This window comes from Lepidochelys kempii, chromosome 12 (assembly GCF_965140285.1).
Source record: "Lepidochelys kempii isolate rLepKem1 chromosome 12, rLepKem1.hap1, whole genome shotgun sequence".
Classification (NCBI taxonomy): Eukaryota; Metazoa; Chordata; order Testudines; family Cheloniidae; genus Lepidochelys; species Lepidochelys kempii.
This window is the reverse complement of record NC_136391.1, coordinates 38,195,564-38,221,028: the sequence shown is the minus strand read 5'-3', so window position 1 is coordinate 38,221,028 and position 25,465 is coordinate 38,195,564. Positions and strand designations below refer to the sequence as shown.

The following is a 25,465-nucleotide window of genomic DNA, read 5'->3' as shown; positions in this document are numbered from 1 at the left end:
GAACAGGGATGCATTGGGCTAAGATACCACAGTTCAAGCTGTCCTCTTGGTCTAGAGCCGATTGATGTCAATGGAAAGACTTTCATTCCTTTCAGTGGCATTCGCATCGGCCCCTTAGAGTCAAATTCCGCCTACGGGTACGTGTGAGGCTCCCACTGAATTCAGCGGGAGCTGGTGTGGATAGACCTGAGGGCAGAATTTGGCATTTTGGTTTTTAAAAACTGTCCTCCATCTTCCTTCAAACAACCTGCCAGAGCTCATCCCACTTCTCCCACCAGCTGCCCTGAATCTCTCCACACCATCCTTGCAGCCTCCCTGTGCACTCCATCTCCCATTTCAAACCTCATCTGGAAACATGTCCTGCCTCCCTTTCCTCTGTCTCTTCCTTTCTCTTTCCTCTCTCCCATTAGTTTAACATTTGACCCTATAACAATAATCATACTATAATATACTATTATGAATGTATTATTGTTGTTGTAACTGTCTCATTGAACTCACGTACGTACCTGTGTGAGGAACAAATATTTGATACTGGGCTTTTCAGTAGAAAGGGGTAGCATAATCCAATGGCTGGAAATTGAAGCTGGACAAATTCAGACTGGAAATAAGGTGTACTTTTTACAGTGAGGGTAATTAACCATTAGAACAATTTACCAAGGGTCGTGGTGGATTTTCCATCGCTGACAATTTTACAATCAAGATTGGATGTTTTTCTAAAAGATCTGCTGTAAGAGTTATTTGGGGGAAGTTCTCTTTCCCATGTTCTACACAAAGTCAGACTACGATCACAGTGGTCCCTCCTGTCCTTGGGATTCTATGAATCGGAGTATGTTTTGTATGCAAGATGCAGTATGAGATGGAGTTGTGTTGTGTTCTCTGAGACGGGCCTGAGTCAACATCCTGTATCTGAACACTCCTGAATTTTAGACCAGACCATCCTGGCGTGGGCCCACTTCCCATTGCTCTCCATGGATCCAGTTTGCAGAATTAATCTGTTGCGTGCAGAATGTTGAATGCCACCACTGCTGGGGGGACGAGAAGTGGGAGCTCAAACTGAGGGATGGGTGGCTAATGACATTATTAAGAGATCTCTCACGGTGGCATTGCATACTGCTACCTTCAAATAACACATGGTGCTATGAGCACTGAAGTACAGGAATTCATAGGATAAGAAACAAAAGTGGGGGAGTAGAATGGCATTTAAAACCTTGCATCTAATTACATCTGCTGAGGCCTGGTCCTGCTCCCACTGTAGTTGGTGGGAGTTTTGCTGTTGTCTTCAGTGAGACCGGGATTGGGCCCCTTGTTTTATTCTGTTTAACAGAGAAAGCCAAAGGCTCCCAGGACCTCTGAACGCTTACAGTGACAAACGTAGTCAAGGTGCAGCACGCAGAAGGCTGTCCTCACATCAGGTCCTGTTATAACTGGCCGTGGCCATGTAGGGGATCTGAATGATCATGTGGCAGCTGTAATTAAGCATGACCCGGGAGAGCAATAATGGAAGTTCAGGAGAACTTGAACCATAAAGTGATAATACTTTCAGCTTCTGCTGAGTCTTCTGACTCAGAATCCCAAAACACCTTACAAATGCTGGTGAATTTAGGGTCATGACACCCCTGTGCAATAGGTGTCATTGTCCCAATTTCACAGATGGGGACACTGAGGCACGGAGCTTGTAACTTGCCTGAGAGTCTCTCAGGAAGTCTGTGGAAATATTAGGGAATAGATCTTGGGTTTCTTGATGCCACAGTAATGCCCTTCCTTCTCTCTTTATAAAATTTGTCACTACCACTTAAAGCTACTTCCTTCTTGTTGTCTCTGACTTGCATGACAAGTGCCTCCCTGGGAAGGAAGTCATTGAAGTTATTGAGCAAGTTAGTTAAAGGCTGGGATGCACGGATACTGGGCCTGATTGGCTACTGCCTTGGCCCTTGTGTTGTCAGTTGCAGCTGTGCAAACTGGGTGTAAAGTGCTACTGGTCTGGTGCAGATGACTGCCAGGTGCAAGGCCACGGAGAATCAGGTTTGCTGGGCCATTGCAATGTGTTTCATTTTGTTTTTTATCCTTCTCCTCTTTGCAGAGAATTAAGAAAGATGTTGACAAAGGCACCCTGCACACTGACATGTTCCTGCTGAAGGCTGAAAGCGTGGGCAAGGAGGAAGGTGGATTGCCACACAGTGATTGTAAGAGGGAACAGGGCTGGGTTGTGGTTGATGCTGAGACACTTTAATACGCCAATCCTCTTTCCTTCTGCATGATAATTTAAAGAAAAAAAGAAAATTACCCAGAATGAAATTTCACCAATTATGAAAACCACCACGTCGCTAGATCTGCCTTGATGCTAAGCGGACCAGATGGACCGCTTCCCCAGGACAAGTTGATTTGAATTTCTCTTCTTTCCAGGAGCAGCTAGAGGATTTGTATCAGGATTCTTGCTTAAAAATGGAAAATACAAGTTGAATGGGAAGATGAGATGAATTGCTCCCCTTCCTTGGGTGATACGTGGGGTTTTTAGGGACAAACCTTTCCCCCACCCGTGCATGCAGGCAGCCTTGTAGAGGACAATGGAAAAGGAATTCTTATGCTGAATAGCCATGGGTGCCTCTGTTCCTGGGGCCCCAAAGCTGCAGTAGATTCCAAAACTGCTGTGCCCCCTCTCTGTAAGGGATTGATCCTATGGCAGGCTTGCCCTCCCCTATGCCTGTTACCCCACATGCCAGTGGCATGGCAGTCCTTGCAGGGATGGGATCTCTGGCACAGAGAGGACGTGTGATCTTTGTGCAGGTTCCTCCAATGCTGCCCATCTCCAAGCAGTGGAACCAGACTGGGTCACTAATGTTCACAGACTTGCAGGACCGTAGGAGCAGTACAGGATTTACTCCTTTTAAAGCACGTTGTTGACATACAGGACAGAAACAGAGTAACTTAGTCAGTGAAATAGCAAAGCTGGGATTGGAGCAGAGAAAGGGTCAAATGATGCTAGGGCTGCTGGTTTCCAGTTCAGCTGAGGAAGGGGAATGCAGTAGGGTGTGTCATTGCTACTCCTTGCTGCGGTGCCTCTGCGCACAACCCAAGCCAAATACTAATAAAGGTTTTGGAGCTGTGATTAGTACTAGCTGTGAAGTGTATGTAGTGTATTGGTTAGGACGAGGGCTGAGTTTGAGATCTGGCTCAGATCTGAGTTTAGGACTGAATCCAAAGTTCTCCAGTGTTCTGTGACATACAGATTTGGTTCTGACTCAGCTCCAGGTAGCAATGTTTGCCTTCAGATCTGGCTCTGGATCCAGCCTCCATCACAATGGGGCAGGGAGGTCCATTGCTATGGTTCAAGCCTGCCTCTGGTTAGGCCACACTTTCAAGTTCTGGAGACCAAAATGTAAATGCTAGCTCTTGTCCTCATGCTGTTGGGTTCGGTGATTGCTCATCTGAGTTTTAATTTGTGCACGCAGTAAAACCCCTGTGCAGTTTTTCCCAGTTGTCATTCTCTGCCGACAGGGAGGCTTAGGCCTAGACTAGTTGAGGGGAAGGGAAGGGCTGTGTTCGAGTTAGAACTGGCATGCATGTGCTCCCAGGCTGCCCACCTCACAGGCTGCTGGGGTTCGGGGCAGCTCTGAGCCTCTGAAAAGTTTTGTTCAGGTCAAACCAAAATGTTGTTGGGATTTTTTTTCTGAAAACAAAATTTTGGAATGTCCGTTCCCCAGAACAGTATATGTACAGCTCTGAAAACCTGGCCCTCGCTTGTTTTCTTGTTGATACAGAATCTGTGTCCTGTGCATACAGGGTGAATGACTCATGTATCTAGTAGGTGTTTCCCATCTCTACCTACTATGATCTTTCCTGTTTAATATCCACTAGCCACTGTGTTTATAACCAAATGAGTAAGCTGGATAGCGTTGTCAGTTTGACAAGTCAAGGCTTAATTCTTCCTCTGCGCATCTTTCAGCAACTGTCAGCTTGCCGGTCCCAGTGTGAACCCTGTTCTCTCCCCAAACACACAGATTAGGCATGTTACTCTTCAGTGACCCACGGCTGTATTCTGTTTTGCATGGCTACCAATGCCCACTCAATCCTATATAGGCTATGGCATTTGCGTCTTGCATTTCAGAGCTGGAATGGAGCTGCTAAAAATTTGGGTTAGAAAGGTTTGGAGGGGGAGGACTTGGAATGCAGGCTATTTTCCACCCTGGGGTACTGCTTTTAAGTGTGACCTGAAGTCTCTGTTGAGTGAGCCTGGTATTCTTTCCTGGAGGACTAGAGCACTTAAAAGGCAACATAGACTCTGGCAACATAGGCCCTGTCTGCTGGGAGAAGAGACCCGGGAAAGGTACCAGAATGAGGCATGCTTCCCAATCATCCCTAGAGACAGCTTTTTTTGTATTCCATGGCTAATCCCCTACTTGCTATGCACTCTGTGGGGTAAAGTTTGCATTGTGGCCGCTTATGGCATTCTAGGCCTGCAAATAAACAGAGGAATTAAGTCCGACCTTGCCAATGTATTACCTGTGCTATAAACAGAAATATGAGCTCCTCCCTTCGTTAAACACACACGTGCTTTTCATGATTTCCGTCTTCCTCCCGCCCCTCTCTGAAAAGCATATCTCAAAGATGGCTTTCTGTATTAAAGAGCAGATGTACAATTTTTATTTGCACACACACTTGCTTTCTAAGGGTAAAGAGTGGAAAATGGAACATATGGATTAGCTGGGTGATTAAACTGGCAAATGCAAATCGTTATGATTAACATTATTTAAAGAAATTGTTGAAGACGCTGTGAAATATCTAAGGAAACCAAAATAGGTCAATGAGATTCTTGCTGATATTGCTATAGAATTGAAGGGCCTTTGACGTTTTGAAGCAGCTGGAATTTTCAGCCACCCACTGTGTGAATTGACTTTCTTTGTTTCCTTCTCTTTTTCCATTACCAGACAAGTGGGTATGGAATCGGCTTAGCCCATCAGGTGTGAAACCCACTCCCAGGTCTGGCTTCTCTGTGGCAATAGGCCCCAATAACCGGTCCCTTATCTTCGGAGGTGTGCATGATGAAGAAGAGGAAGAGTGCATTGAAGGAGACTTCTTCAGTGATATTTATTTCTATGATATGGGAAAAAACCGCTGGTTTCCTGGACAACTAAAGGTATTGGAAAAATATATACAATAAATCCTCCCTTTTTATCTTAGGCCATGGAATCTGAAGCTTCTCTGATTTATGACTTTGTTATGGTTTTAAATCTAATTCTGTTCAGAGTATAGCTACACATCACAACTTCTTTGCATATTTGTTACACTGAGAGAGCTATCTCATTATAGCATCCTTGTGGAAACAAAGCACTGTGGCTTTTATCTCAATGTAGCTAGTCAAGGTGAACTCCAGGGTATAGAGAGATACGGTTGAGCTGGACTAGTTACATTGAGGTAAAAACCACAATGGTGGATTTCACAGTGAGATAGCTAACCTGATATAAAAACATGCCTCTTTTTGCAGTGAAAACATAGTGTTTAGCTGGCTGATGAAGGGGGAGATTGAATGTCAAACCTTCAGAGTTGTCGCCCCAGATTTTTGGCATTACTCCAACTGTTTTCAAGGAGTAAATGAGGCCAGATGACCTGAGTCAACTTCCTTCCCCTGACCCCAGTGCTTCTTAGTCTGTTCTGAAAGAGGGAAAATCAGTCACTTAACAACAGGCAAAGCTTCATGAGAAAGTTTGCTTCTGATTTCCTGGCAAACTGTTTTCCAGCCCTTTGGTACAGCACTCTGAAAGACCTGGAGTTCTTCCCACTAATGTGCTGTAATTTAGCACTCAGTAACTGTGTTTTGATTTCTCACAGTGGTGGGTCAATGCCATTTTGCGCCAACCACAAACTAGTGAGGTCTCTGTGTGTATGTGTGAGTGAGTGTGCTATGTTTTTCCTGCCCCAGCATACACTTCTGTATTAATAGAAGCAACAATTGCACACCACAGATATTCCTGTTGGTCATTTCACAGCTAGTAGAGCTGTCACTGTTTGGTTGAAGCATGTGCCCATCTTCTGAGAATTATGGCACCAACAAACCTTAACTGAATCCCCAAATTGCATTTAAGTGCATTGTGTTCACCACTGTATGGCATGTTAGCCATGCTGTACATCAGTGTTGTTCAGATTCACAGTTGTGTACAGTATTCTCTGACTGCTTTTCTAATGTGCTTCCTATCAATAGGGACCTAAATCTGAAAAGAAGAAACGTAGGCGAGGCAAAAAGGCTGAGGCAGAGGATGCTGGGGATGGAGAGGCAGAGGGCCAGGACCCTCAGGGTCCCGTGGAGATTGTCAAAGAAGTGGTGGCAGAGGATGGGACCGTCATGACGATCAAGCAGGTGGTCTCTGCCCCTGAAGTGGAGCTGGAGAGGTCCGAATCGGAAGACGAAGAGGAGGCTGGTGATGAAGCCTCCGGCCAGCAGGTGGAGCCATGCCCACGTTCGAACGCTATGCTGGCAGTGAAGCACGGAGTTCTCTACGTCTACGGGGGGATGTTCGAGGTGGGGGACCGCCAATTCACCCTCAACGACCTCTATAGCATCGACCTCCACAAGATGGAGGAATGGAAGGTGCTGGTGGAGATGGATCCAAGTAAGTTCCGGCCGCGGGTTAATCCTTTCCTTTGCATTTCAGGCAGTTAGAATACTCAGCGCGGGCATCCACTCGGCGTGCCCAGCCCTATAAGCACCATCTCCAGCAGGTACGGCACCTGCACCTCCCAAGAGGGCGACTGGGCAGGTGGGGTTTTCAACAGCACCATGAAAAAATGGAGTGGCTTTCTCCATAGCTGAAATTAACCCTTCGAATGCTGGCATTTTCCAGAGAGACAGTAGCTTGGGAGGGTACAAATCCATGGGCACCAAGGTACTTCACAGTTATTGCCATGCTGCATGCTTGGGCTGCTCAGGACTTTGTGGTGAGGGTAGGGAGAGAACTCAGATCCTCCTGCTTTGAAAACGCATGCCCATAATATTTAAACTGAAGGAGAATCCCTGTTAGCTGGGATCAATACAAGTCCTTTGGTGCATGGGTATGTAGTTCTGATTCTATCCAGCAGAGGGCAGTGGTTTGCAAACACATACGTAATTGTGCGCACACACCAGTTAATTACAATATTTATACCACAGACAGTAGGTAGTGGTGATAGCCAGATGACTAACTGCATTTATCTTGCTCCTTTAATCCCACCTGCACTCTTGCCCCTTACTTCATCTCCCGAAAGACACATTCTAAAGTTCTAAACCTCTGAGCGGTTCTCAGATCGCTGCCATCTGCCGCCCACAGAACATTTCTTTCTCAGCCTCCCTCCCAAATATGTGCTGTTTAAGGGTGCCGGACGGACAAAACTCATTCCTGGACTAGCTGCTAGTTTAAGATCCAATATCCCATGAAGCATCAGAGCAAAAAAAGAAGGGGAATTGTGAATAATCTCACTGTCCAACATGATATACTTCACTTTAGTAGACAGCAGGATATCGCACCTTAAAATCACAGCATTATCATGTGCAAATAATGCTATTTTAGATCATGTTGTAGAGGTTTCTAAACTGTTTTATTGAAAGTTTTTTCTCTCCTCTCGTGGGCTGTACAGCTGGACTTCTGAAACTAGGGAGCTGATCTTTGGAGGGCTACAAACAATATCAGTTAAAAAGAAGTGTTCAAATTCTTGAAACCACTGTAGAAATAGTTCTTAAGTCAGATATTGTGGCATGAACAGAACGCATGGTGCTGTGTGCTATATGGATTCCATTGGCGTGGGTGTGGAATGGCTGTATTGCTCATGAGTAGAGAAGTCCGGAGTAAAACCTTTACCCCATAGCTCATCGTTCTGTCTAGGGTACTTATACCAGCCCATTGTATTAATATAGATGGAATAAGTGGTCCTACGGTGTTAACGGAACCTAATCACTGTCCAACATTAAATGGCCTTAAACAAAGTTCAGGGTTTGCTATACACAGACTTCAGCCTCCTTAGGACCATGGCAAACAAATCCTTTTAACCTCTTATTAAAGATACAGAAAAGACAGAAAAAGAGTTAAAGCTTTTAAAATGTAAAGTGTTCACTAAGGCTTTCATTTTAATAACATCCCTTGTTCCTTTTGCCTTTAGCTGGAGAGAGTTTTAAAAGGAAAAAAAACCCCTTGTCTGACAGTCTCTTAGATGGGATCAAAGATAGTAATAACTGTCCGATGGGGGAAAAAGAGAAGTTAGTTGAGTGGAGCTGGAGCTGTTGCTGCTGTTGTTGCTGTTAAAGTCTGATCCCGTTTCATCCCAGGTGGTGTTTGGGATTCAGCTATAGCCAGGAAAGGTGGTGTCACCTCGGTTTTTCTCTCTGGCCTGGTCTGGTCAGAGCATCTCTCAGGATTAGGAGAAGGAAGGTCCGGGGTCCTAGGAGACAGTGGGGGTAGCAGCCATAATAGTGAAGCTCCCTCCAGTAGTCAGTTTTTCTCCCAAAGTCTCCTTCTTCAAGGACCCCCAAAAGGAGTGGTGGGTGAAATAGCCCATACCCCTCATCATTTTGTCCACCAGTTAGGCCTCGTTTCCAAAATACCAATTTTGGTTCACTGATTTCCAGTCTTTCACTTCCCTTGTTCACCAGGCATGATCTTAACACAGCCCTTGTGGTCTTTTTGTTTGGACTAGTGCAGTTCTTCTGTCTCCCATTCATGCCTTTTCCCATCAACATCTCTCGTTAGATGATAAAAAACTTCTGTTTTACTGACTTTCACATACATTTTACGGTTGAACTCACAATTAGGATCAATTTTTAGGCCCAGTTATCACAACAGGCTCCCAAGGCCATAATATGTGAGCGCTTCACGGTCTTTTAATATGTTGGTCCGCACAGCACCCGGGAGGCAGAGCAGGGCTACCATCTCCATTTTATAGGTGGGGTACCAAGGCACAGAGGGTACACCTCCACAGCGAAAAACCCCCACGGCAGCGAGTCTCCGAGCCCAGGTCTACAGAGTCAGGCCTCCGAGGCTTGCACTACGGTGCTAAAAATAGCTATTAGATGTTCTGCTTCACGGTTTGAAACCCACCCCTCTCCCCAGGCTTCAGAGCCCAGAGGTCCAGCCTGAACCAGAATGTTCACAAGTGTATTTTTAGCGCTGTAGCATGATCCCCGTGAGCCCGAGTCTGTAGACCCAGGCTATGGGACTCGCTGCTATGGGGGTTTTTTGGCTGTGAAGATGTACCCTGAGGGTATGTCTACACTGCAATTACACATCCACTGCTGGCCCATGCCAGCTGACTCAGGCTAAGAGGCTCAGGCTAACAGGCTGTTTAATTGTGGTATAGAGGCTGCGACCCTCCCACCTCGCAGGGCCCTAGAGCCCAGATTCTAGCCTGAGCCTGGACATCTACACTGCAGTTAAACAGCCTGAGCCTGCGAGCCTGAGGTCAGCTGACACAGGCCAGCAGAGGGTTTTTAATTGCAGCGTGGACATACCCTGAGAGGCTAAGTGACTTGCCCAAGGTCACACAGGAAGACTGTGGTGGATCATGGACTGGAACCAAGTTTTCCCAAGTCCTAACTACTACATTATCCTTCCTCTCACTCATTGTGTATTCACATGCAGTCTTCAAACTAGCCATTTGTCATTCCTGTCTTTGGAGGGAAGTGAGTGGGGCGAGAGAGGAAACAGCATCCTCGCTTCACAAATGAAGAAATTAAGTCAGTTCAGGTTAAGTGATTTGCCTAAGTCCACCGTGAAAGTCTGTGGCACACATAGGGTTTAGAATTCAAGGGTTCCTGACTCCCTCTCCTGTGCTCCGGCCACTATGCTGTGCACCAATCATGATGATGATAGAGCAGGTTTGTTTTTTTCTCCCAGACAGGCAGACTGGAACAGCTCTGACATAAAATCCTGTTCTCAGCCACAGTCTGAGTTCATGCACATGGCATGGGTCTCTGCATCCAGTGTCCTGCCTGCTTTCAATCTCAACCTAGAGTTCACCTGCACAGCACCTGATACTTTAAGGACAATCAGAGTTAGCCTTTTTCCAGCACTAATGGTAACTGGGGACAAATCTCACCTAAGCCTACAGTCTTTCAGTAATGGTCTATTTCGGGCCACACGGAAACAAGTGAATCATTGCAGAGCAGATTTCAGGCGGGGCCATATCCTTTAGATTGCTGGCAGCAGGCTCCCTTTACACGCAGCAGAACTAAATTTGGCATAGATTAATCCATACAAGAACCTTCCCTGGCCTCATGACCTCCAGTCGACTGGCCTTATTTATTGTGGGATCACAAATTCTTCCCTTAATCCCCTCTAAAGGAATCAGGTGACCCCCTGGCCCGGGAAAGGGACAAAGCCCAGAGGAGGAGGGGCTGGAGGGAGTTTCAGTTTGGGGCTGGCTGGGACATGGAGTGAAGTGCAGACGTGGTTGTCTGGCTCACTGGCCCCAAAATGGACCAGCTGAGGGGTCCGGTTCTCTGCACCTACAAGCTCTGTGTTAGACCATGTTCCTGTCATCTAATAAACTTCTGTTTTACTGGCTGGCTGAGAGTCACGTCTGACTGTGGAGTTGGGGGGGCAGGACCCTCTGGCTTCCCCAGGAGCCCCACCTGAGCGGACTCGCTGTGGGAAGCGCACGGAGGGGCAGAGGATGCTGAATGCTCCGAGGTCAGACCCAGGAAGGTGGAAGCTGTGTGAGCTTTGTGTCCTGCAGACAGTCTGCTCACAGAAAGGAGACTTCCCCAGAGTCCTGACTGGCTTCATGGGGAGCAGCTCCAGAGCATTGCCCAGGGACTCCCTGACAACTGGTTTACTGCCTCTCCTAATGGTACTGCATTGTGCCCTGAGTGTTTTTTGTGTAAAAGCAGATTTTGCCTGGGGTGAATGCAGGGAGGATAAAGAATTTGGGAAATCTTATGACCCAAGTCTGCTCGCTTTCTATTGGAAGTGGTACCCCACAGCCAGAAATAAAGGGGCTTCCACTTCAAGTGAGCTGTGAGGAGGTGATAAAATCATCAGTGGGGTCACTTTGAAGTCAGTAGAAAGGACAAGAATTGAGCACATTTCAGTATACAGATGTGGTGTAGAGGCTGTGACCCTCCCACCTCACAGGGAGTATACCTTTCAGATGTGTCACAATGACCAGCGTGAAGCAGGGTATTCCACACCTGATTGTCTGACACCCTAGCCTAGACACCCCCCTCTCTTTCAGAGCTCATTGCTGCTTGCTTTCCCTGCCACTAACCATGGCATCTCCTGCGCACCACCAAAGGGATCTGGAAGTCCAGATTTTCAGGGTAGCTTTGCAAGCATGTTGTCTGTCGGTTATTCTCTAGGAGTGGGGCAGTGTCTGGCAGGCGATACTGACTGAGGCTTCTCTGCATGGTGTCTGGAAAGTCAATCCAGGTCTTTCCCCTAATGAATCCACCTACAGCATGTTCACTCCGAGCTTTCACTTAAATCCACCTCAGTACCCACGGCCCTCAGAGAGGCCAGAACCACTGATGATGCTTCCCTGTGCTCCCAGTCAAATGGATTCAGAAATGCTCCCGAGGGTAAAGCTTTAAAAGCCAGGTCCTTGGTTCTCACTGAATATCTTTGGCATGTGATTTTGAGGTGAGTTTAGAGAACAGGTTCTCTGGTAATGCTGTCTCTTCACCCCCCTCCCATTTTCACATCTGTATAACGAGATAATCTTCCCCCACCCCTCTCTCTCTCCTCTCCCTCAGTGGCCTTGTTGTGCAGCTCCATAGCTTCCTGTGTTCGCTCAGTGCCTCTTTGTGCTGCTCTTGTGTGGACGAGGACGGGAAATAGGCTGTAGGAGGGAAACTGGGAGCATGGAAGCTGAGCCCTTGTATTCCCATCCCACGTGGCATTGCACAGTATTGTCAGCATTCTCATTTATTCATATGCATTTATTATTGGTAGAGCAGCCAGCATTGTTTGAGGTGCATTTGTGAAGGCAAGCCTCATGCCCTGAGGAGCTAAATGAGACTGTGGGGCAGGTGCCTATCCTATTTCTTCTTATTATTTTTTATTACTTGTACTATGGTAGCATTTAGAACTTCCAACCAGGATTGAGGCCCCATTGTACTAGGTGCTGTACAGGCATAGCAGAAGACTGTCCATACTCTAAGAATTCATGGTTTAAATAGACAAGACAAACAAAGGGTGAGAGGGGAAACTGAGGCACAGATGGAAGAAATGACTCGCCCAAGGTCACACGACAGATGGCAGAGTGGGAATTGAACGTAGGTGTCCTCATTCTTGGTCAACCCAGGCTCTGAACCATGCTGTCTTCCATAGCTGTTATCTGTCATTTTTTTCCCCTTCTGTTTCATGCATGCTTATAAACACTAAACAATAGTTCAGAACTTGGTCTCTCATGGTGGCTGAGCTGCAGAGTGGCTATGTGACGACTGCTCGGTTCAGAAAGATGGGGCACCTGTCTGACTATCTCATTTTCCCCGTAACAATTCCCGCCACCTTAAGAGGGCTTATTGTGTTTTGTTTTTTCATTGTATATGTTTGTTTTACTGTTGAAGAAACTCAAGAGTGGCTGGAAGAGTCTGACTCCGATGAGGAGGGGGATGATGTGGAAGGTGCAGAGGGAGGTGAAGAGGAGGAGGAGGACTCTGATGAAGAAAGTGAAGATGATGAAGGTAATTATGCTAAAAGGAGTGAGAAGAACACATGGATTGGTAGTTGTTTGGGGTGCTTTTAGCCCCACATCTGCAATTTTGGCTGCCTTGCTCCAGTTTGTGATGTTTTCTAGAGGTTTCAGCCTTGTATCTGATTTTATAAAGTGGCTTTAGAAGTTGAAACTGTTGTGCTTTATTAGTAACCCAAGCCAGCTTTTAATGACAGCTTGAGCCCACTGGGATTTTCCAGCAATAAAAAGCTACAGGGAATTTAGGAACAGATAGTGGCTCAGTGCTTTTCACCTTCAGGGTACGTTTACAAGTGTCAGTCCTCACTAAACCCTCAGGGAGTGAGGTGGTGTCAGGGGTCAGAAATCCGCCGGCTTTGTTGTCCTGTGCTCGGACCACTAATTCCCACCTCTATCTCAGAAAAAGATGCAGGGAGTTTTGCAGGTTAGGGCTGAGGTTCATTGACACAGCTACGCATGGGCTCAGGGTGGGGAGAGGGCATGTTTCAGATCTGAACGGAGGTATTGGAGATAGCATGTTTGCACTCCACATAAGTCTGTTTGCCTTTCCAACCAGCACTATTAGTCTTTTAATTTAAAAAGGTAAAAATCCAGTGGCAAGTTGAGCTTTCCAAAAGAAGTCATATTTCCATAGGTACATTCTGTTCCATGTTTGCCTGTGTCCTGAGGAGAAAAAACATTTTCCCTAGCTATCGATAGTCTTTAAACTATTGCATTAAAATATGTTCGCTGCAGCATCGTCTCAACCGGCCTGGCACATGGGCAAGCAGATTGCTTTCATCAGCTGTTTGTGACCTCTCTCTTCCTTTCTGTTTCCCTCCCATCATGCGCTAGAAGAGGAGCGGCACCCATCTGTTCAGCTTGATGAGAAATACACAGACTATCTGCCCAGGACTGAGCAATACTGGATTAAACTAGCCCGCCACAATATGGGCCCTGATGCAAAGGAGAAGAAGGTGGCGAAATTGGCACACGCGATGGCAAAGACTTTTTATGAAGATTCGGTCTAGATACGCGTGCTGCTGAGAATGAGCAGTGTGGGTGCAAACACCTCACTGGGACAACAGCCAGTTGAACCAGCCATCTAAACCTGATGTACCTCTTACCTGGTATGTACTGTAGGTTCCAAAGGCCCTTGGCTGCTACACACTAATGTCTTGGGCAGTCCAAGGTTGGCGTGCCTATCTGCTCACAGTATATTTCTGCCATTATCACCCTGTAAACGGGCCTTAGAAAACAGGATTGCTGGCCGGGAATGTGTTCTGCTGAGATTGGAATATACATTGTAATTTTGTTGACAGCTGTTTAAGTTGGCTGCAGACAGACTGCTTAATAGAATCAAAACATCACTTGAGGTTCCTAATGTCCTTCATCTGGCCAGGGGCTGGATATGATTTTTTCTCAGTGCTTTCGTAATAAAGTTGTTTGGTTGAGTTATTTTGTGTTTTCCTTAATTAACCCTCCTAAAATTTAATTCCTTTGCACTTGCCTTGCAAAAGAAATTTTGGGAGGCCCTCTTGGGATCCACCAGAATCCCCTTAATCACCCCACTGATATCATTGGTTTTTCTTACTGGGAAAACTGTCTATAGATCCAATTAAGGCTCAAAAGCAAAGCAGTTCCATTTAGGACCCCCGCAAGTTCACTCCTCTTCAGTTTTAACTAAGATCTCTTTCCTGGTGTGAGTCTCTTGTCCCCAAGTGCTCGGACAGTGTGAAGTGGAAAGCCTCCTGATGGCTAGACTGCTTAGTCACTAATAGTCCTGTTTCTGTACTGGGTTGGCAGTTCTCTTGGTGTCGACAAGAGCTGACCAGGTGGATTGAGGACAGAGGTGGGGCAGTTTTACAAGCCTACAGTTTCTTGGAGGGATCCTCTCTGGAAGGCACCCTCCCTTTCTTTCCTCCTGTTTCTGAGTATTGTTTTTATGGAGTCCTGCTGTGACCTGCAGCTCTTTATTGTGCAGCCTGTTTTCCTGCTGGGCTGCAGACTCACCTAGCCACGTTTAACTTTTTCTCAGCATCTATTTCCGGAAGAGATTTGAATCTCGAGGGACACTGGTTTATAAATAAAACATAGTATAGAACAGGGAGCTGTATTTTCCAGGGTCTCTCTCTTGCATATGCTCATTTCTAAGGACCTTTCTCCAGCTCTTGCATTTGCATCCATCTCTGAAGGTTTTATTTTAATTCAGAAATATCAACATAAAAATGCCCAGCATCCCTGGGAGGTTTTTTGAAGGGGGATCCTTCATCTACCTCTTGATGGGTGCCCTGTGTCATTCACACCACCACGACTTTATAGCAAGGGGACATTCTATCCAGGAAAGACCTGATGAGAGTAACTATGGAGATGATGCCATCTCTTAATTATCAGCAGTGTCTACCTCCCCACAGAGGATTGAATACACAAGCAAATTCACATCTAGCATAAGCCTTTGGCTCCCCTGAATCTGGCCCTGCTGCCTCGGAAAACTGCCAGCTCTAGTAGCTCCACCCACATTTCGTCATGGCAGGGTAAAGGAAGCGGGGTTGAGCTATACGTCTTGGTGTAGTCCGCTCCTCAATACCCTAAAGCACAATCCAGGCCAGCTCAGCAGACGGGGCACGTTGTATGCAGGCCCTCGTCAGTGGCTTGTCAGCTTGGAATGACATTAGCTCTTTGATATGTAATCGGTTGCTTGGTGGCATTACGACTTTATCTGCGACAGCAACGTGTACCAGTGGTAGCTGCCTTGCAGGGTCACTTTTTTGGCTTAATGGTAGCCCTCCCCGTGGCGTGAGTGGAGGAGGCCTTGTTTGAAAACCAAAGGAGAGTTAGCCTGGCTCTTGCTTATGGTGCCAGAGGTACAGGCCCAAATCTTGAGGTAGCATGTAGGGTGGAAGCCAAAATTATACACTGGTGGAGATTATATGGCCTATGTTATGCAGGTGGGCAGGCTAGATATTCATAATTGTCCCTTCTAGTCTTAATGTCTATGAGTGAACCAAATGTGTCCTCAGAAACTGTCCAACATACAGTTCCCATCACAGGAATGCCCCATGGAGGGAACAGTGGCTGGGCTCTAGGGTCCTGTTTGGAAGAGCTGCTCAAGCTTGGGTGAGAAACATCAACCACTGAGTGGAGGTGCAGAGTTCTCTGCTGACTCTCACAAGCAGCGGGACTTAGGTGGGTCTCATTCGGTTGCTCACCTTCAGCAGCACTGCACAGCTTAGACCCAGGTCCTCCACGGTATTTAGGCTCCTAACTTCCATTGATTTCACCTTTTGAGATGAAATACCTCTGAGAAGCTGAGCCTTAGAGCTGATCTGAAGTGAAAGCTCTGGACGTAGCCAGCTCAGGTGGGAATTAGGGCCAAGTTTAGGTCGACCTGTTTTCAAGCATGATGAAGTACGGCAATGAGAGTGGCTGACTGGCTTATGAGATGGGAGATGTGGGAGTAAATGCTAAGCCCAGAAGGGGAGAGTACTCAGCGGGCTGAGCCAGCTGTCAGTGGGAGGCTGATAGAGAGAGCCAGTGTTTTGATGCTGGGGCCTATCCACGACCCAAAATCCCCCAGCCTGCTGAGTAGTTAAGAAAGAAGCATTTTACAGTGGCTACCATCTGCCAGTGGTGGCATCATGCCAGCCACCCCCATGTCTCTCCAGCTGGGAGGCCAAACGGAACGAGTGGTTGCCGGGAGTTCCAAGAAGGCCTCTGCTACTCTTCTGAGGGGAGGGAGCTACAAATGTCAGTGGCGGCCTGGGTACTGGTGGCTGCAGGGCCCATTGCCAAGGGTCTGCTCCCCCGCATCTTTTGAGCAGGCGTAAAAGCTGCACTTGGCACTGGGGAGAGGACCTTTGTACGCAGTGCTGTCGTCACATTAACCCCTTGCTCCTGCCTCCCTGTTAGACACCACCCACTGCCGACGTCCTTGGTGTGGAAGCAGATCTGTAACTAGACATTTTAGTGGCCGGGGTGAGCATACATATTTTTGCCCCCTGCCATTTTTTGGGGGGGGCATTTCTCCACCCCATTTTTCTGCCTTTGTGGCTTTGCACCCTGAGTGGCTGCCCTGCCCTGGTTATGGCCCCATGTGGAAGGATTAGTTCTGAGATGATAATCAGCCTCAAGCCGTACTTGTGACCTGGTTTGTATTGTTTTGTTTTATTTCTGAGCAACTTGCGAGATGGCCTGAATTTGTGGCTTTCAGTCGGGAATCGCATGTATTCCACAGCAATCCTCTTATTTATTCCTTTAAAAGCTTTTATGAAATCGATACCCAAGACACAGACAGACTCGCCGCTAGAAGGATAATGGAAAACATGATTACCCACTTAGCAGCATGTTGGGGCCAGGAACTGAAACGAGAACGTTGCAAAGTATTTCTAGCAAGGATTGGCTGATGGCAGCAGGAGCGATAGGCACAAGCTATGATCCCTTGACGCAGAATTGCTCCTTTTTCCAACAGGAGGAGGATGGGTGTAAAACAGGGTGCTCGAATTTTGCCCGACTAAAGGATACATTGGCAACTTTTCAGGTGCTACATCTAATTTGAAAAAAGTATAGAGCAGATTTTGCCCATCTTTAATTAGGTGCAACCTGTAGAGACTACAAAGGGCAGTGCTTCATTTACCCAGAGCAAGCGGAGCATTGTAAGCTATGGTGTGTAGACTCTGTGGGCTTCAGCTGCATGTTGCAATTGATAGTGGCTTGGCTTAAAACATCAGGTTACTTAATGTGCTGGGGGAATTGTGGTTGCTGTTGTCTTAACGGTTCCTGACTTGGCTGCTGTGGATGTTGGGGGTGTGAAGTGCTCAAAACTCCCAAGACCCTCAGGCCAAAAATTCTTTGCTCTTCATCCATAGACTGTGAGGGAAGGTCATCATCACTGCCCCTGTTGGACACAGCAAGGGGAAATGAGGCGCTTACAGTCAGTAGAAGTGCTGGAACTCGAACTCAGCTTGCCCGGCTGCCCAGCTGAACTGTGTTGCCTCCTGCTTTCTTGAAAGGGAAAATGTCTAACTGCACCCTCTGTGGTAGCCCTCCAGGGCGGCGACCATATTACAGCTGGCTTGGGTCAGCATATACCCCCCATCAGGAGTGGGGGGGCGGCACTGTGCTATCAGCCCAGAGGCAACCAGACTGCCTATGATGGTGGTGGGGGGCAGCAGTAAAAAAGGGAAGCACATTGGCAGCTGTATCAGGGAGGGTTCTTTCTCTCCTACATCATGCACTCCCTCCAGCCATACCCCTTTAAAAGGGAAGGGCCATGGTGATACCGCTGCCAGCAGGAGGGTGAGGGCCACCACCCCTGTGAGGTGTCTAGTAACTAACAGTGCTGTACACCCAGAGCCCTGGGAGCCTGGCTGTTCCAAGAGCAGGGGTGTGGGGAAAGTGATCCCTCTGCATCTCTGCATCCCTCTGCATCATCCACGTGAGAGCAACCAGGCCTGTTTTGCATGTCAAAATGTTGTACCCTGGGAAACTGTTACCTCTTGGGTTTGGGGAGGGGGACAGGGGCATGAGCATTTTGAATTACTCGCCTGCGCCCTTGCTCCCCGAAACAGCCACTGTGCCCAGAGCGTTGCTGTCACCCACAGGGATAACGGAGGGCGTGCGGGCGTCTCAGTTACAGCAAAAAGCAATGACTCGACTCAACACTGTAAGGAGCCAGTGCCCCTGGTGCGGAGAAACCCTAGACTGTTTTGTGTATCGCTTCTGCGGGGATGTCACCAGGGAATGTGGCTCTCAGGAGAGTGGCATTAGGTTCCTTGAGGCTAATTAGAACAAAATGGAGATTAAATAAACAAGGTTCCATAAAACAAGCTGCCCATAGTATTTAATTGTTAAGATAAAAACATAGCTGATAAGGAAGCACCTTGCATGCAAAATTGCAGGGGAGAGGTGAAAACACAGTGTTCGTGGATACCCAGGGAAGGAATCTACAAGCACTCGCTCCATTAAAAGTATCAGGCGGTGTGTTGTCTTGTCAGTGGGGTTATTAGTTCACAAGGCTTCATCTCACTGCCATTTGGTCCGTTTTGTGTCCCATCCGTGGTCGTGCGTAAAGATTCATAGAACCTGCAGTTTTGCTATGTTGCTGATTTTATTGTCAGAAAGTAGCAATTAAAAAATGGCAGGGTCTGGAAGCAGGGCTCCATTTCAGAGTTCCCTTCCGGATTTCGAAACAGATTGGATAGCATGCTTTTTTTTTTTTTTCCTCCAAGTTTATTTTATTATTTTTGCATCTTTCTGTAGCCTTTGGTTCCTTAGCTGATGAGCAAAAAAATCAGATAAAAAAGGGAAGCCCATTAGCAGCTGTATCAGGGAGGGTTCTTTCTCTCTTTCTCATACTGCCTGGGTAAGACTGCTGAGAGAGCCTTATGCAGCAGATGCGCTAGAGAGTGTGCGACAGTGGTTTGAATTTTTCCTTTTTCCCCTTTATTCTTCTTCAAAGGCTGAATCTGAAATGTGGTTGTGTGTGTTTGTGCCAAGCTAGCTTTTCACTGGAATGGAGGGGGTGGGAGTGGGGGGTGTGAGATGGGAATGGCTCCCTCTTTATGCCTTTACGTTTTTTCTTATGGGAATAAATATATTGAGCAATTCTGTCCTGGGAGAGAAATATTCTGTAAAGGAGAGTTTGCTGAGATTCACTTAAAACAAAACCCACAATGAAGCTCAAATTAGAACCTGTGTGTGTGTGCGCACGTGTGTGCCAGCCAGCCAGAAGGAAAATCTAACCGTGTTGACGCATTTGGAATACTTGTGGGGAGCCCCTGGACCATGAGAATACCTTGCTGGTGTTAAAAGGGTGCTTTTGCAAAACTGGGCCTTAATCCTGCTATTGGTACCCCATGGCTAGAGCCTTAAACCACATGGAATCCCATGAAAAGTTCTGCTTCAACCACAGCTTTTGGCCTTGAAGCAGGAATTAATGCAGGGATGTCCTATGGTTTGTGTTATGCAGGTGATTACACTAGAGAATTGCAATGGTTCCTTCTGGCCTTAAAATCTATGAAATCAGTGAAGCTCTGCAGTGGAGCAAGGATCTGTCCATATGGGCCTAACTGTGGGATCAGGACCCTGAAATGGACTGAAAAGCTTTAATGTGTTTTTATTATTTAAATGAAAGCTTTTAAAAAAAATATAAACAGTCTCCTGCCAAGTTGGAATCCCAACCTCAGCTGCACAGATAATGAGCAACATATAGAAGGGTTGTGCCTTTTTTAGTGTGTATATGTTTTATGTGATTTTTATCTTGGCAGTGTCCCTTTAAATGTATTATGTTGCTCATTTTGCAAAAAGGCTAGAATTTAAACATTTACATTCAGGAAAGAATTTTTTTATTTTTATTTTTTGTAAATAATAAAGCTGCTTTCACCCCCCTCTCCAAAATAAAATAAAGAGAAAAGGCCAAGGCAATTCTTTTTCGCCACTGCATGTATGAGAAAGATAAGACTATATTCAGCATTCCCTTTCCTTTTTAGTCCACACACACAATAATTGCACTGTAACCAGAAAACAGTTGGCATGCACCAGGCGGGGGGAAATGGAGAATAAATGAAGATGCTGACTGAAAACTCACATTTACTTCAGGATTCAGACAAAAGGCAACAATGTAAAGATTAGTGGTTTCATGTCTAGTTGAAGGTTCACATGGGTCGTAGCCCACAACAACATAAGAGATTGTTCATCCTTATTAATTGAGATGCGAATCTCTTTGTGGGTGGGTGGTTAATCGGTAGAAATGAACAAGACTTGACATAAGAGCTTATTGGATACCAGCTGGGATAATGAAGTGCACTGGCTAATCCAGAAACGAACCAGCTCCGTGTGTACTGGCAGAAAGCTATGTTGTTCTGTGACTGGGTCCCTTCTGCAGCTTTGAACAACTGCCCAGTCATTTCTGATTCTCGCGGGTGTTCTTGGGAAAGGTCAGGTGCCAGCTTGAGAAACCTAGAGGCTGAAGTTTACCCCCAGGACAAGTATGGGTAACATGTGGCTCTCTCACACGCGTGCCGCCCAACCAACATGCCTCAGCCCTTCCTCAGGGGACCTCCTCTAACTATGAAGACCTCATTTGATCTTTATGGCACTGTGATGATGGTGTTTACAGACCCCGCACAGAGCCTAAGGAAGGAAAGGAGCTGTACTGGGCAGAAGGGCCCCACCCCTCAGCAGCTGCAGAGCATGTGTCAAATGGAGGACCTGCTCCAAGGTGGACTTAACAGTCAGGCCCGAGGTGAGTGAAGGAGAGGCTGTCCAAAGAGAGGAAGCCAATTCGCAGCCTCTGGAGGCAAGGCAATCCAGAGGAGAAGTGTCTGGACTTTGGGTCAGACCCCAACCAGGAGGGTAAGGGCCTGACCCTTTTCCGTCCCCCATTCCCTGCTGAGGGAAAACAGCGGTCTTCCGAGCATCCAGTTAAAGCGTGAACTGCTGGGACTGATTGGGATCTCTGTGCTAGGGGTGAGGGGGCTGCCACCACACCTCCAAGCCAAAGAGAGCAGGGAGGTGGGAAGCAGCCCACAGGAGGCCTGCCAGGTGCACCACAAAGAGGTGACCAAGAAACTCTCTCTCTGCCTTGGGCCGGGACCTGTTGGAGAGGGAGGATCTGGGTCCCCCTACAGCCCTGCCCAGGACTTTGTGGGGGCAGAAGAACTATCGAGCCACAGCTTGCCCACTAATCCTGCTGACCCCTGAGTGAAACACACTACAGGCATGCCGGGTCCTTGGTCTCTCTGGTGAAGCTGCCAGTAGTGGTGGTTTACTGGGCCCGGTTGGAACTGGACTGAGACCCACCAATCTGTGTTGCATAGGCCCTCAAGCTGCCATCAGATAACCGCTTTCAGTCACAAATGGCCTGACCTGGATTTGAACTAGTGACCTAGCACTAAACACCTCACATCCCAGTACTCGCAGGTGCTATCCACTCCTCATTTTAAACTAGCAAAGGCACTGCCTGTATCTGCCTTGTCATCAGGCGCTCTTGGCACTGGAGAAATTAAGTGTAGTGAAAGTTTGATCGGATGACCATCTAAAGCCCTTCCTCATAAAACAGGGTCCATTTTAGATACCTGGTTTCCCCAAGTGGCTTTAGGTTCCAGAGGTCAGATAGTAGAGGTGTCAGCAGCAGGGCAGATATCAGTGTGAGGGAGTGGCAGTTAAACTAATCAAGCCATTAAGTCCAGCAGGGATGACAGAAGTATTTGATTTCTGTTCATGGATGAGCAGCAAGAGGTCTGCATGTCTCCAGCCGTGTGTGTCCCAGCTTGCTACCCATGTACTCTCCCTCCTGCTTGGCCGTGCCATGCACGATGACAGCAGAAGAGACGTGTATCTCATAGCACTAGAGCTGGGCAGGACCTGGTTTTCCTGTCCCACCCAAATTTAGAGAGAGTGAGCATTTTTTTTTTCGTTCCAGGATCATGAAAAAAAATTAATCTAGAAAATTTTCACAAAGCCATAATCTGAACAAAAGTTTGGATAAGGTCAGTTGACATGTTTTGCTTCAGTCATTTCAAAAGTTTTCACTTTGAAAATGTCAAAATATGCCATTTTGACCACTCTGAAACCAAAATTTCTTCCAGTTGGAAGACTTTTCTGGCAAACAGTTTCAGTTTTGACAAATCGGCATTTTCTTATGGACAAAACAAAGTCTCAGTGGAGAATTCCCAACTAGCTCAGTTCAACAGGTGTTTCCTTCCCTCTGTGTGGTGTTTCCTGCAGAGGGACATTGTTGGCATTTCCTGGCGCCAGGGGCTGGATTGCTCTGGTTCTCACCCACCTCGTCTGGGCTGAATCTGGACATATTTTCCACGTGCAGGCTTTTGAGAAGTGACCTCCATCCTGCCTGCACTGAGTACCATTGATGGGCCCTGCTGGTATGTGTCAAATGGAGAAAACCTTGAGCTGCCAGGCCTCTCAGCAAGAAGGGAAGGACAAGAACACAAAGGTTTTCACAAATGCAGGCCTTGGGCTGCAGAAGCTCATCAACTATTTTAGTTCATGTCAAGAAGCTCTGCTTATTATCAACCTGTTAGGTGGAGATGGGCCCAGTGGCTGCCCTGACCCCCATCTCTAGAGCAGAATGCCTCAGCGTTACAGCTAACCAAGAGAATTGCATTCTGAGATGCTGTCAGGATGCGGAGAGGCGGGGAGGCTGGTGTGCAACAGTGGAATTACTGGTGCCATCAATTCTGATTCGCTGGTGCCTTTCCGAAGCCTCAAACTGCTTTTCCCTATAGTCTCAGCAGGATCACTTTACCTGGCACCAACATGCAGCCACTTCTGGGGCAAGACACCGCTTCCTGTCTCTATCCTGCTGCATAATGGCTGCTAAGAAGAAAACCAGATCCGGTTAAAACAAGTCAATCTAGGGGGATCAGTGCTTTGATAAGCCACTGGTGCTTACACACCTGAAAATGGGGCCAAAGGATTTTTAATGACAAGTGATCGGGACCTTGGCTCTGTGTTTCATCCAAATTGGGAGATAAAAGTAATCAGGTAGATGCATCTGTATTGAAATGTATTGATGGAGCTTATACACCCACGCTCTCTCTTGGATGTATGGAAGATGTGTAAGTGAGTGAGGCACACAGCATCATCCTCGCAGTCAGAGGCGTGTGTGTGTGAGAGACAGACAGATCGACAATCTTCATGGCAATGTAAACCACCCAGACCAGAACCTCTCAGAGTGATGGGTCCCCAACAGCTTCTGCCACATTGTAGGTGTCAGATTACACGTCATGGCGAAGTCCTGCGGATCATTTCTCCTCGCAGTCCTTCCTTCCTTCCTGATCTCTCTCCGTCATCACCTTCCTACAAACCCTGCATACTAAGGAAGGGCCTGATTTTTCATGCGGCACCATTTGACTTCACGCTGACAATCAGCCCCCGATAACGCCTTGGCAAGTGGCATCCTGGGGTCACGGGTGCTGGAGCGAGCGCTCAGCGCGTGATCAGGCATGCGCCTCCTGCCACCGAGGCTGCACTGCTGGAGTGCGCTTAGCTTCCCTGTAACTTAGGTCATTGACAGCAAGGCTTGCCCCCGCGATCCCACATGTACCTCCATGATGCTCAGTGCTCTTTCTGAATGTCTCAAGCACCACGTAAAGTTTATCTCCTCAGCTTGTCTGGATACCTTGCTGACTCACCTGTGCTTCCTTCCTCGGATCTGAATGAGATTTCTTCTTCCACCTGTGCTGTTAGCACTTCCTTTTCACAAGTGTTTATTGGCTGCAAACCAAATGCTGCTTTCTGGCCCCCTGACTTATCCTTGTGTCTGCTCTTTTTGGGCCACACTGTGCATTCCAGTCCCGCTCCAACTCTGATATGTGCCTTCATTGCATGTCACATGGCTGTGGTGCAGGGATTTCACGCATCTGCTTTTGCGGCTGCGCTTAGGGATGGTACCTTTCTTGCAGTAAACCAGCATTAGCTGCGCGTCTCAGCATCTCTGTCCTTATGCCAAGTAATCTACTCCTTGTGTTTGATTTCAAGTGTCTCCAGACAGCATCCCCTCGACAACAACACAAGGCAAGAAACCAGAGCTAAAGGATAACACTGCAATGTCCGCTTCCTTGGAAGGCCAAACCTTCTGACTTCAGTGCTATGGAGCTCCTTAACTCAATGTCAGCTTGTCCTTGAGAAAGTGTAGCGTAGTCCTGCATTCCATACTATCTGCACAACAGAAGTCCATTCCATACAGATCGAGGGTAGCACCCGGAAAAGAGTGAGCGTGTGCATGTGTATATTTGACATTGACAAAGAAGATCCTGTTCAGAGACTTGCAGGCCGGAAGGGACCATTGCGATCTCTCGTCTGGGTTATGCAGGAGGTCAGACCAGATGAACGTCCCCCAGAGCTTTTAACAAAACATCCAATCGTGATTTAAAAATTGCCCGTGGTGTTAAAACACTTGACAGATACAGGAAGTAACCAATTATCCTCTAACACAGGGGTTCTCAAACTGGGGGTTGTGACCACTGAGGGGATCATGAGGTTATTACATGGGGGGTCATGAGCTGTCAGCCTCCACCCCAAACCCTGCTTCACCTCCAGCATTTATACTGTTAAATATAAAAAAAGGGTTTTAATTTATAAGGGTGGGTGGGGGCTGTCGCACCAGAGGCTTGCTGTGTGAAAGGGGGTCACCAGTACAACACACATGGAACCAGCCCTCAGGACATGAGGTTGGATTGGTTATAAATAGCTGCAACTTTCTCCTTAGGAAAATGAGAAGATCCCTAAAACTGAAAAGCAAAGTCAATTGTCTTCAGAATCGCACAGCTGCTTGCATGCATCTGTCTAGCTACACATTTGAGTATACATGTAAAACAGCATGGAGAGAGAGTATATGTGGATGTGGTGTCTAGATACTATGGTGCTGCATGTCTTAGACATGCCAAAGAGAGAGAGAGGGCCGTGAACACAGTACTTATGAGGTACAATGAGTACAATGGGCTACTTGTCAATAATATTTTTGGCTCTGGGTGGATGTGAAAGCACAGAGCTAAGACAAATTGCTCAACTCACTTTGATTAATCAAGGGATCATTATTTTTAATCACATTGTTTGGGAACCAATTAATATTACTCTTCAGATGTCTTTCAGACCCACTGAATCTTAGACACTTTGCTTGACTGAATTTTTAGTCCCATGGAAACTAGAACATAAGAACAGCCATAGTGGGTAAGACCAATGGTCCATCTAACTCAGCATCCTGTCTTCTGACAGTGGCCGAGGCCGGGTGCTTCAAAGGGAGAAACCAAGAGATGAAAGACAAATGGAGTTAGGTTGAATTTGGGGTAGCCGTATATCGATTCCTTGGAAGTCT

General features: G+C 47.1%; 2 protein-coding genes across 2 annotated transcripts in view; one reads left to right on the top strand and one right to left on the bottom strand.

Moving 5' to 3' along the window:
* The window catches only part of LOC140896399 (kelch domain-containing protein 4), a 45,583-nt gene extending 31,495 nt beyond the window's left edge, over positions 1 to 14,088 (top strand). The window contains exons 8-12 of the mRNA XM_073308148.1: positions 2,081 to 2,183; positions 4,926 to 5,134; positions 6,197 to 6,605; positions 12,527 to 12,643; positions 13,486 to 14,088. Of these exons, the coding sequence (XP_073164249.1) occupies positions 2,081 to 2,183; positions 4,926 to 5,134; positions 6,197 to 6,605; positions 12,527 to 12,643; positions 13,486 to 13,661 (1,014 nt within the window). The 3' untranslated portion in view covers positions 13,662 to 14,088. The remainder of the gene's footprint in view (positions 1 to 2,080; positions 2,184 to 4,925; positions 5,135 to 6,196; positions 6,606 to 12,526; positions 12,644 to 13,485) is intronic.
* Positions 14,089 to 18,452: 4,364 nt separating this feature from the next.
* JPH3 (junctophilin 3) overlaps positions 18,453 to 25,465 on the bottom strand; it is a 126,200-nt gene continuing 119,187 nt past the window's right edge. The window contains exon 6 of the transcript XR_012154539.2: positions 18,453 to 25,463. The gene's annotated coding sequence lies outside the window, so the exon portion shown is untranslated. The remainder of the gene's footprint in view (positions 25,464 to 25,465) is intronic.